Consider the following 13,143-nt stretch of genomic DNA (forward strand, 5'->3'; position numbering starts at 1 on the left):
ACAGGTGTATTTTTCTTGTGTATATGTCGAGTTTCTTCACTATCAACTTCTCCTGTGTTTACTGACAATTTTGCTCAGCTCAGCGTTCAGCCAAAGTGCATGCTTTCCTACCAGTCGATTGCATGGTCTAATTAAGCTTAACAAATAGCAAACGAACATGTGTGCAGAGGTAGAAACAAAGGAGGAGGAAGGAGGTCGTGACACCGAAGCCTACATACGTATAGTCGGAACTGTATGCAGTCTTATTTCTAAAATGAGAAACATAGGATGGGACCTGTAATGATTTGACCACCCACTGGGAGCTCAGGCTGTAAACAAACCTGCAAAGGGTATTTGCCAGAAATATAAAGGCGTTTGAACAGAACATAGATATTTAAAGGTCTGAAAGGAGAAAGAATTCACACGTCTCACTAGATGGATGCACTAATTATATTTAGCATTAATTCATTCAGCAAGCGGCCGACCATTTCTTACAGGCCTGTGTGTTACTTCTGCATTTAAAGTTCCTTAAAGGGGCCGTATCTTTTAAATGGATGTTCTTATATTCTGCATGGGTTTCACATCGTTGTTATTGTTCACAGTGAAAAAGTGAAAACTGCATAATTCCGTGTTGTTCAGAACAGCTGCAGGTTTCTACAATCGACCAATCGTCATTCACCGTCGTTCTTGCACTAGCTTGTAGTCAAGATTTCAACTTAATTCCAATACCTCCTGGCGATTCTGGCTCGTACATATAATGCCGAATAACCGATCCTAGAGCAGCCAAGCTTCCTACAACTTTGGAGTGACAGCGCAGTGTGGCCACTCCCCCACTTTGGAGCTCACATGTGGGGGAGGAGCTAGCCGTTCACTCCAAATACTGTCAGCCAGTTGCGGCTAAGGTCTAACCTTTTAATGGCAAAACGGCATGTTCGTTTCAGGAGGAAGGAGAGGCTCTGAAAAATAATTCAATTAAAATACTTTTAAAACAAACTTCACCAACATGATTGAAAAACACATTAGAATAATAGAAAATTGACTGCATAGCTACCCTAACAACTGTCCGTGTTACATGTCTGCATCCCCTCATGTTCTCTCTCCCCCTTCATCTCCGACCCCTCATCTCTTCTTTGCACTCCGTCTTTCTCTCTCAAACATCTGAAATTGAATCTCCCATGTTGTCTCTCTTCTGCCTCCCCGTAATTAATGCCTTTGACAAGGAGTGGAGCACCTAGTGCAGTACTTCTATGACACAGCGTGGTACAGTAACACTTTCTTTGACATGCTGTCACTATGAAGCCCTGTACTCCTGCACGCTGGGCTGTGGTTTCTCGTCATGTGGCACGACAGAGGCATGCTCTTTTGCGTTTGCATGATGAGTTTCGATCTTGTGTTTCTTCACTTTGAACGCCTGTCTTCCTTTCTTAGTCGAGGTCATAGATATGCCTAAGTTCATTTCAATTTTTCCACATTTTCTTTACTTGTTCTCAGTTGGATTTTGATTTGTTTTGTGCGTTTTGTCTCTTTTTTAAATAGTCCCATCCTATCAAAATTAAGTATATAAGAAGTGTTGTGCATGCAGTGGTAAAGCTCTCTGTGTGGATTTGTCTTTACATGTTTTATTCATCCAACAGTCTCTTTATTATTCGAGGTGTTTTCCTCGCAGGATTTGGATGTGAGGTGTTTTGAAAGGAGCGTTTGAGTGTGCCCTTGTGCTATTGGACATGAATGCGTATTACCGTCCTGTCCTGCGTAGTCGTCCTCATTCCGACTCCCCCTATCAGAACCGGTTAAGCACAGCGAGCAACAGACAAATCTCCGTTGTTACACGTCCTCTGCTTTTCAATATTCCCACCGCTTAAATCCAAATCGCCTTTTTTCCACAACCACTTTTATTAAATGATACAAGAAGTCGAATCCGGGCCTTGAAATGGAGTGCCACCATATTGCCGCTCTCATCTTGCATTGTCTTCCGGGAAGACATAATGAGGATTATTTACGCCCTTTACTCAGATTCTTTTTTTTCCACAATATTTCACGCTGAGAAAGGCTGGAGATGAGATCGGTTGTTTCGGGCTCTGTCATCTGCCAGGTGTCTATAATTGGCGCTTTTCTCGGTTTAGACTTAAAGTGATTGCTACCATTAGTGAGCTGAGATATTTACTTCTCGGCGATGCAGGAAGAGCTCAGAATGATTGCTGCTAATTATCAGTATCTCTTGCAGACAGCTGTTGACGCAAGTCATCGTTACAGAGACTATACTATTGATACTGTGTGTAAATGTCACTGTCTTTCAGCTTTAAGTACATGCACTCATCATAGACCTCGCTGTAAAAGATATTAAACATAACCTGTAGTCCTTGACTTGTAACTGACGCCGTGCAGGTATCAGCAGGATTTGATTTATTTACTTACTTTTACTTTGGTGACACCTTTAATTTTCAGCTTGGAACAAAGTCCTTCCTTTAGATGTGGACTTTGTGAGTCAGTACAGTTCTCACTCTGTTAGGAAAGACATGCTGTATGTCAAAGCTAAAAAAAAAAAAAGGCTTAATAACATGCTCGTGATTTGAGTGGCAGGCTAATTACAGCCATTGTAAGAAGCGGAAACATTTTCTATTTAGGAGTTAGGAGTTAAATGACAAACTTTCAAATCAGTATTTTCTCCCTTTAAAAAAAAAACATGCAACAGGAACCGACTCTGAGAGGAGGACACGGGTTGTTTAAGAGGCTATTAGACGCATTTTGGCAGGGAACCAGGAGATGGAGCTGTGGCCTCGGACATCCACTCCCACTCACAGCACTAATGAGTGATGGTGGAAACGGGGAAAGCAGCTTGACCTGCACAGCTATATATACTGTACATAGATATGCACACACACATTCTCTCATATTACTCACAGCCTTTATACTCCTGTATAAACTGAATGTAGCGTAGCTTAAGATGTTTCCGTTAGCATGCCGCACAGAATCAGCCTCAAACTAACACAAGCAATACTACTGAGGATTTTTGTCAGATGTTCAGCTATTCAGAAAATGTACTTATATACTGAATAACACATCCACATAGTTCAATATTAACTTGTTTTTTTGATCTGAGCTACTCTCGCTCTCGCTGATAGCTGTATGGACTAATAAGCACTGTTGATTTCTTATTCTGGTGCTCATGTGGAAGTGTGGAACAAGTTATCTTATGGGACCCTAATTATCCGGGCATAGAGTGGTACGTCGTATGAAAGCAAAATTATATACTGTCCTTCACTTAAAGTGGAGCTGTGATACAGAACGTGTCAATGAATCCTTCAAAATAAAACAAATAAAAGCGTGGATGTGGAGTGTACTGGATAATCAGCAAGTATCGAACATAATCATCTGTGCTTGATTGCATCAGGTGTTCATGATTTTGTGTTCATACCCTGCGGTTCATCCCCCGCGGCGTCGTCCCCTGTCGGAGGACAGCGCCATTGTTGGGCTTAGTTTCCTGTGGTTATTGGCTCAGCACATCTCACGCTGGCAGCAGGCGTCGTAGCGCTCGCTTAGAATGTTACGCAGCCCCCTCTGCATGCAGCGATCACAAAATGACTCAAAGACTTCGGTAGATTCCAGGCACTCACACGGCAAGGTTATTCTCCTCCGCTTGTTTTTAAGTGCTGAATCAGGGCTTCCTCTTGTGACTTTGCCTCTCCAATTCTGGGAATAGTTCAGCAGCTGGCGCTGGGAACAGGCTTTGATATTAAAGGGTAAATAAACAAGTCAAAGAAAGTCGAATCTTTCATTGGCTTTTATGGTTCAGAATTTCCTGCACAGCCGCAGAATATTCAAAAGCCTGCTTTCCACAGGGATCAAAGGTACTAGAAAAGGGAAAATTTCAAATGTGAATTCTGGAACATGATAAAACAAGTCCTGCCCCATCAAACACAGACTGTTACTACTTTATATAAATGTATAAAAGTTTTATTGATGTATCTTTTCCTTTCTCTGCAGCCTCAAATACTACAGCCCTTCAACCCCTGCCTCAGCGAGCACCTCCACCAGGGAAAACTAGTAAAACCTCCCCCCACCGAGGGCCGCAGTGACCTCACACGGGGCAGGTCAGAGGAAGCAACCCTTATAGACGCTGACCGTCCTCTTGGAGACCTTATGGCAGATGTTTCCGGGCTCGCAGACCCGGACGTGCCGAGTCATCCGCTCAGCACCCTCCTGCACCGCCTAGACTCTGAGGCTCCACGGGGGGTAACCGCCAGAGACAGTCCAGCAACAGCAGCTCAGTCTGCAGCGCAGCATGAGAGGACAGCCCCCGCTGTGAAACTGCAGAACTCTATCACTCCCAGACCTGCTGCTGGTTCCACTTGCCCTCGCATGCTGCAGCCTCCTCGCCTTCACAAGCGCGTGTCTCTCCCCGCACTCAGGCCAGGGGGCGCTGGCAGCTTGGGATGTTCCTTAGGCCCTCTGGCTAACCCCAGCAAGCAACTGCCCCCTCCGACAAGAGGCCTTCCCTGCTTTAACGCCGGACCCCAGGCGCAGGCTCCAAGTCTATGTCGCACTTCACTGCTTCAGCCTCGCAGAGCATCAGAGCCTTGCAGGAATCAACGGAGCACCGACTCCGGCCTGGAGGAGCCCGACCAGGGGACACTCAAAAACAAGGGGTCAGCTAAGATCCTGATCCCTTTGAGTCGCTCGTGCCTCCCCAAGCCAAAGATTCCCTGAGGAGCTTCAACCCACACGTCAAAACTTCAAAGTGGAATCACTCTGACATTCTTTCTCTCCCCAACCACTACACAGTACGATTGTTTTACGAAGGAAGGTAACACGGAGCTCATTAACACACATGGACATTTCAGGGACACCCTGCGCCGCTGACATTTTTAGTGAGGCGTCTGTATTGTTTCTAAATTAGCAACAACCACTTTGACCTGACTAATTGGCAGGAACATAGAGTGTAGCTAAATCTTATCATCACAAAAATCCATAGCGGTTTTTAAGTCTTCAGATCGAGGGATGTAGGAGTGTAGAAATGTCCAGTTGACCAGCCTTGCACACAAATGCTGCTGATGCAAAACAAACAAAGTGTTTCCATTCAGAGAAGTCAGCATTTGCTGTAATGTTTGTTTTTTTCTAATACCCTCCGGCTGTTATCACATTTTAAAGTCCAACTTCACTTGTCCTCACACAGCTGTGCCCTCTGACACACAGGTGCATTTGGTTTTAAACATAGAGGTGACAGGAATGTGACATTTGCAGCGTATTAGAAAGCCCGGGGGAGGATGGAGGCAAGAATAAGAAGTGGGAAAAGAAAGAAAAAAAAAAAAACAGTAGAAGTGAAGTGGTGGCTTGAGACCGCGAAACAAATTCGTCAAAGTGCTCTGGAGCTGTCACGCCCAGGATAAAAATATATATATATATATATATACGAGTGTGTTTGTGTGAAAGTGAGAGATGAGAGACGTGGAGGTGAGGCACAGAGAGTACAGCACTTCACACTGGGGGTGAAGACATGTTAGGAGTTTGCTCGGCTTACATCCTGTGGACCTTTGAAACCTGCATGTGTTAGCAGAAGGGGTCACGGACCTCCTTTGTGAATGCAGCTCTGATTGAAATATTGGCTTCCATGCTGGTGCTGGATATATATATATAATCAGTACATCCAGTGCACAAGTGGGGAATTAGCTTTCATAATACAGCCGAAAGGAGCAGCGTATTATAACACTCACACACTTTAAGTGTACTCAGGTACAATGTAGGCTGAATCATAGCCGTGCGCAGAAACACACAAAAGTACTCTGACGCTGTGGAAAGTGTGTTATATCAGGATACTTTGAAGCGTAACAGGAAGTATGATGAGCCAGAGGAGACCAAGTAATTCAATAAGACTACGACAAAACATCTGCCAGCTATTAAACTTCGAGAGAAGTGAATCGTAATTTAATCTGAGAAAATTTACAAACTCAGAGAGAAGTTCGACTTAATTTAGGGAAAAATCATTCAAAAAAAGTTACGTAAATAACCTGTTTAGAGAGCAAAGAGGCGTTTACTCCCTTAAAGAGCGACACAGGAAAACATCAGCTAACAGGGATTCATTAAACAAGTGAAGCTGCGTCTGTGTGTGTTTGACTATCTGAGCTGTTGTCCTTTTCCCCTCTCTCTCTCTCTCTCTCTCACTCCCTCCCTCCTCTCGCTCTCTTGCACATCTCTTCGGGAACATCAAAGGTATTAGCACGGTATTTTCAGGTAGGCAGCCTTGGGGGGTTTAGCGGTGTTTCTGTGGGAGTTTTGGAGGATTGTGTTTATCTTCTCCTCGCCGAGCCCTTTCGCAGTCAAACGCTCCCGAAATGTCCCCGAACGGAGAGCAGCAGTGTGTTAAAAAGGCCTTCTGACAGCAACTCTGCTCTCTTCTCTGTCACGCCGCGTGACCGCTTGGTGTACGCCTCTGGCACTGTCCGGTCTACTGCGTCCAATAATGCAGCCTACATAGACAGAGTGAGACAGAGAGAGAGAGAGAGAGACATATAAGAAGAGAGACACATCCGGCGACCGAGTTACACGGACGCACGTGCACAGAAACTCTGACAAAACTCAAAGAGACACAAAACTCAGAGGGAACACACACATCGCTTCTCACTTCCCAGTAGACACACAAGTACACGACACACACACACTTTGAATTCTATTACAAAGTACATAAAAAGTGTGATTCTGTTGTTTCAGTTTCGGGCCAAAATAGCTTGCAAAGATGGCCGTCTCTAATTTGCCCAGGAAATTGGTGGAGTCGTGTCTGTGTTTTGCGACTGTGGATCCATGTGGCTGATAAAACGTGTTTACCTGTCGGGCGGTTTCAACATTGTGCCAAAGCAGCCAAGCACTCAACACCGGCAAGAATAAAAACATTTCTCCTAATGAAAACGGAAACTAGACAGAAAGATACGTACAGACGCGCGGGGAGAGACAATCAGACAAAGCAGGAGGAAAGAGCAAAGGGATAAGAGATGGAGAGATGAATTCGTGACGCCACTCTTCTGACCAGCTGTCTCTGGCTGATTTTCTGTGAATGTTTGTCCACGAAATGTCATGAAGGTGTGTTTTAGAGCGGAGAGGGACACAGAATACCTAGCATGTTTGTTTGTGTGCACTTTGGCCCGAATCCCCTCAGCTGTGCCACTCAATGCTTAGCAATGCCAAACAGGAAATCAATGTTGCCCGCTGCATGTGTTTGTGTATCTCTTTGTGAGTGTGTATGTGCGTCTCCAGACACCTCTGCCTGCCAGGAAGTGTGTGTATGTGTGAGGGAGAGAGAGAGAGAGAGAGTGTGAGAGATGTATCTGCCTACAGGCCAAAGGCAAAGCCATGCCAGGGAAAGCAGGGCAGCGCCATCCTTCTCTCCCCCTGCTGTAATCCCTATCTCCAAATCAATGTCCCGGCTCAGTTTAGCAGTCAAGCCAATCACTCACTCACTTCCTCGCCTGCTGTGCGATAACAAAACCACAACTGAAAAGTCTGTGCTGCAGCTCGGATCAATTCAAACGCAGAATCTTGATTCCCTTTAATTTGTGAGAACGCTGATGAATTATTAAGCTGCGTTGCAAAACAGGAAGGCAGTTGGGAAAGGGCCAGGTTGAGTTATTGTACTTCCTGGAATGGCACAGGACTGCAGTTCTACACCTAGTAGTACAAATGATCTGTCTATGAAGGTGTTTGAATGCAATATAGTGAAGATGCACATCAACTGAGACACTTATAACCACGTTCATCACTGACATTTTGAACATATTGAAAAGTTACTACAAAAATACAGACGCGTATTTGTAGTTGCAAGCTTCTATAATGCTGCTATAATATTTATTTTTAGACTAACAATGCATCAAACGACATGTCGTTTCTAACAGTTAATCATGGCTTAAATCTGCAGTTCCCCTCTGCTTTTCAGAGCATTTTAGCACCTTTTAGCAGATTGTTTTGGTTTTACAGCCCACATCTCTATTTTTGTCAGGTGCCAAAAAACTGGATCCCAAATTACTGTTAATGCTAACGCTACATGTCTGCTAAATTAGTAAATAGTGCAAGCTAATGGTTTTAAAGTAAAATGCAAAACCACAAATATGCCTTTGTTTTTAAAGTAACTCTTCTCTCCAACTCGACTTATATATGTGTTATCTAAGCAGGAACTGTCATATTACTGTCTAGTGATACACTTAAAGGTGGGGTATTATGCTCATTTCAAGCTTCATATTTCACTCTGTGATACCCGTGCAGTAGCTTAGCATAATTTACAGTTAAAAAAAACTCTGTGCAGGCCCTCATACAGCCTCTGCCTGAAACGTCAGCTCTGTCCCTTTAAGAAACCCCGCCCCTACAAGCCCGCTTTCTATTGATTGGCCAGCTCTCCGAAGCCTGCTGAGTCACTTGTGACGTCACATGCAGTGTGTAGAAAAAACTGTGAAACCTACCGTTCACAGCTGCCTACAGACTGAGCTGAGAAGCCCGGGGATAACTCCAACATACTTTTACCTACAGATCTGAAACTTCACCCACGTTTAGTCTGGACATCCAACATTGTAACATTATATATATGTCCTAAAATGTGAAACAGCATAATACCCCCTCTTTAAACAGTTTAAAATCCACCACTCAAGTATTAACAGTTGTCATTTTCATCTAGAAGTGTTTGTAGATCAAGCGCCACACTGTAGCTGTTCATATTTCTCCCCCTGATATGCAAAGTCACTCTATTTATCACTACATAATCTCCAATATCAGCTGCTTCCCGTTGTAAAGCACCGTCTCCAGTATCCTGTGCAATATTATCTGAAGCAAAAAGATGAGGGAACGCTACACTATATTTTCTAGCGACCTTTTATGCAAATAAAAAAGAGCAAATAAAGCTTTTTTTTATCACTTCTAAAATGAAGCACTTTAAGTGACGTTAGTGGTAGACTGAGATGCTACTTAGAATACATTTGGTTCAAAGGTATCAGTGTTGAATTCTTTTATCCTTTGCCAGTGTGTCTATATTTTTCTAGCAAGCCATGTGAGACAGCAATAAAGGTTGAACCAAATATCTGACGAGGGTGTTTTCTTCTGTTTTCTGGCCTTTCGCCATGTTCCGTTAACACGTTCCCAACTAAATTGCTTGCATGTTAGACTAATAACCTCAACGTGTGTTTACCTTTAAACACCCAACAGCAGGTCAAAGGCAGAAAACGTTCACTGCCACCGGTGAGGGGCCGCAGGTGAAACAAATGCCCCTGTGGTTTGAGGTACTTCTTAAACAGTCAATACTGCTCATTGATCTGCATCATGGACCCTAACCATTGCTTACACTTTAAAACGTAAAGCTGCTGATCTGAGTTCAAGATGAAAGAGAAACCTCATTCTCAGTTTGTTTTTCTTGTTTTCACTGTATACTGGATGTATTTATGTGAAAATAAAGTATGATTATGAAAAAGGTGTTTTCGTATGTTGTCTTCTTCCAGTTTTAAGATCCCCCTTTTTCCTGGTTAATTACAAAAAAGGCGGACACAATAGCGTAAGTGTCACGGGTAGATTCATCGATGTTTAAGCAGTGTTCAGGCCCCACAATTCATATCAACAATAACATCACAAACTCTGAAGGAAGAGGTAGACACGGCTATGAGTCTATTGTGTTAAGCGTCTTACAGCAGGGACATTTCTCTTCTTGCCGAATAAATTATAAGGAAGCATGAGTCATCTCTATTCATTACAAACCGTGCAGCCTCTGTACACCTTACATTAAGTCCACTTCCTAATGAGGTTACTTCCTTCAGAAACCATGGGTGGATAACCAGCCAGCCGAGCGAAAGCAGAAAGCATGACACTGTCATTAACTTGGAAAAGTGGGAGACGGAGTGCAAAAGGTTTGCTCTTGAAAGGCAGCCCGGCTCTTTTATCTTAAACTGTCAAATATATGTCGAAGATTTTAAATGTAATGCTACAGTGCCGCAGGTTTCTACTCTGAGATTTAAGAGTAATTGTGTGGAGAATACTGAAAGCGCACATTCTCCTGTGACATAACAAATGTCACATTGTACAAATGGCTCTTCAGTTATTAATTTTTTACTATGAATTGAACAGCAGGGTGGTAAAATCCTTATTATTTAGTAGTCTTTTTATAAGTTTGGAATAATAATCTTTTTACACACTATCTTATATAATTTATACGCTGTATCTCCTTTATTAAAACTTTATTGTGAAAACACAGTGAAATGTTTCAACCTATAAGAACTCTTAATGTTAACAAAAAGGACTGGGTTTTACACAGTGCTCTATAAATTTATCACTAAACTTATATTACAGAGTCGTGGATGTGGATGGGTGTGATGGACAATGCTTAAAAAATTAATAGAAATTGAAGCTGCAGAGCTATGTATGTCTTTTTACCTGGCACCTACATTACCCACAATGCAACTCCACTACTATAGTTTTAGTGGGTGTGTTATGCTTCAATGGTGTAATGTCTGCCAAATGGGACGAACAAGAATACACACCTATCTCTGTGTTGGAATTAGCCACACACTATTACAAAGGTGGTCAGCCCTTGTGCTAACCCTGCAGTCACATGCCGTCCTACAGCCAGAATTAGCTACTTTTGTTGTTTTTTGTTGTAGCAGTTTGGTGTCAAAAATTCCTGATATCTTCAACTTGTAAATTTAAGTCAACGATTGAACATAGGTCCAGAACTCGATTGTAACGTGCTAGTAGCAGCTAGCTTTAGCATCTTGCCTAGATAGAGATAGGTAGCGAGCTACAGGGTCTGTTTGGGACCTCACTACTATTGAACTACGGATCCCTTGACTTAATTCATTTTCAAACTTAACCTCCAAAACACCCTGACTCGGGTGACATCACTTGAGGCAGTTTTTCAGACACCCCAAAGCTGTCTCTAGCACCTTAAAACAGCTTTTTTCCACATACAGTAGTCTTTACATTACTCCCCAAGACAGGCAAACAAACTTTGATTTAAAAAATCTATGAATTTCCCTTTAAAGAGGTTAAACAAGACTTTCCTGTTTCCTTTCCTACTAGCCTGGTTAAATGGGTCAATTTCCTTTTTCAATTATTTAACGATTACTCGATTCAATAACACAGAATGAACGGAGAGGGAGAAAAGAGAGAAAAATAAGTTTAATCTTTATTTAAAAAAACATTTCCTGACCCAGATCTTCTAAAGATTCTCAACAACATAACTTTTTAAACCAAGCTAAATTAATCAAGCAACCAATCAGGTGGGAGTAACATTTGCTCAAAGCTGATTGGTTGTTAGATTTGCACATGTCCTGCTCCACTTGCTGTAACTTATATTGAATAAACCCTTTGAAAAAATGGCTGTCAATTCAAGCCAGCAGTTCTCCTCTTACTTCTGGTTTTACCGTCCTTCAATGCTCATGGCTAACTAGCTAACTAGCTATGCTGTTAGCATGACTGCAGACACTTGCTGCTTAAGCTCAAACAGATTGCAAACTCGCCTGCCAACATGTGGTTTCAGGAGACTTTGTAGGGAAATTTTGCACTGCACTTTGTTTATCCTTAATCTTATCAGCTGTGTCCTGAAAATAAATCTTTAAGTCAGAAGAGTTTCTTTCACTTCATAAAGGTAAGTCTGTGCTGTTTGTGCTAACCTGCACATTGTGAGTTTAAGTCTTGTCTCTTGTCTGCAGCGAGGCTGCTGGCTGTTGTACTGCTCTGCTTCTTAATCTCTTGGCTTATGCTGGCTGCTGATTTTCTCTTCTTTTTTTGCTGCCTGATCCACCTGTATGCAATGTTTGTGTTCACTGAATTTTCCTTAGGGTTGCTTTTTTAAGCTGTCAAGTCAATTTACTCTGGAGTGAAATAAAGGACTCAAGATTGAGTTTGGGGGATGTAAACATTTATGTTTTCTTGCTATTTCCTCTAATATTGGCTTTGCTGAGCACTCTGATTTTCTTCAAACATAGCATAGGCGATCACACACACACACACAAGTAAGTTAACTTAACTCAATCCTCAAAGAAATTTGACGTAACTCATCCCAATTAATTAGCAGTAACTCAAAAATTATTATTGTGGTACGTATTCATTTTGAGTGATACTAATTTTTGGCACACTTTAAGTTTTAATTGATTACAGTTAGTTACATTGTTTCATGGTAGCTGGCACAAGCAGCCTATGGTTACGTTGATTGTTGTACGGGTGGCGGCTGCAATGCCGATCATGATGGTGCATGTCAGTAGAAAAAAAACCAAACATAAATTTTTCTATAAAAATATGAATACAAAATATTAGCAGCATTTAAATCCAATGTAATGAGGTGTGTCGTATTGTCCAAGTGAGTATTAACATCTGACATTGATTTGAGGACACTTGGTCACATGACATGGAAGGTATTGAAAAAGAAACATTTTCTATAAATAGTAGAAAAGATTTATTAAAAGTGAATCTTATTTTGTGTTAATGTAACTTAACTAACTAACTAACTACTGGAATGGGTACTGTTAACTTCATTTATTTAAGTTACCTTAATAAATAAAAGAGTTGGTTTCCTCAAATAGTTTGAGTTGAACTAACTTATCAGGTTACTAACTGAAACTATAGTGTAGTTGGATACATGAAGTGCTAACATCTTTAAAAAAGTAAAAGCTTACTCAAATAACGCATGTTTATTCTAAACACATAATCATGTCACATGACTTGACACAGTTATTTTACGTAATTTTCTCAAGGTAATCGGTTTCCTATTTTTTTTAAGTAAACTACTTACTTACTTTATCCAGACACTTCATAGTCAGCTATACATACAGTAAAAGAGATAATTCTACTTAAATCAGAGGGTTAAATGTCAGTTTGTTGTCCTGCTCTTCATATCTTCTGTTTACTGCTGCTGCATGCATCGTAACCTTAAGCCTGTAAATGTCACAGCATTGTTTGCTCAAAGCCTGGATTATTTTTAATGGTGGGTTTAATATGCATAAGGTCATGAGGATATGTCCAAGTCTCAGATGGTATATTCCAGTTTTCCATGGGAAACATGGCATGTTAGCTGGATTTACTCACACATAGTAGACAGGCAGGCAGGACCAAGACTCCAAATATAGAATCTGAACACACCCAGTGAGGATTGTATGTTGCACAGCATCATGTAAATCCTGGAGGGTGGACAAGGTTTGACCAATAGCA

The 13,143-nt window shown here is 41.8% G+C and overlaps 1 protein-coding gene across 1 annotated transcript in view; it reads left to right on the forward strand.

Moving 5' to 3' along the window:
- Positions 1-4,117, forward strand: part of ccser2a (coiled-coil serine-rich protein 2a) — a 37,590-nt gene extending 33,473 nt beyond the window's left edge. Inside the window, exon 10 of the mRNA XM_069659140.1 lies at positions 3,964-4,117. Within this exon, the coding sequence (XP_069515241.1) occupies positions 3,964-4,055 (92 nt within the window). The 3' untranslated portion in view covers positions 4,056-4,117. The remainder of the gene's footprint in view (positions 1-3,963) is intronic.
- The last annotated feature ends 9,026 nt before the right edge of the window (positions 4,118-13,143 follow it).

Source organism: Semicossyphus pulcher, unplaced genomic scaffold, assembly GCF_022749685.1.
Source record: "Semicossyphus pulcher isolate SPU_LCO1_2020_fin unplaced genomic scaffold, fSemPul1.0.p SCAF_12, whole genome shotgun sequence".
NCBI classification, from domain to species: domain Eukaryota; kingdom Metazoa; phylum Chordata; class Actinopteri; order Labriformes; family Labridae; genus Semicossyphus; species Semicossyphus pulcher.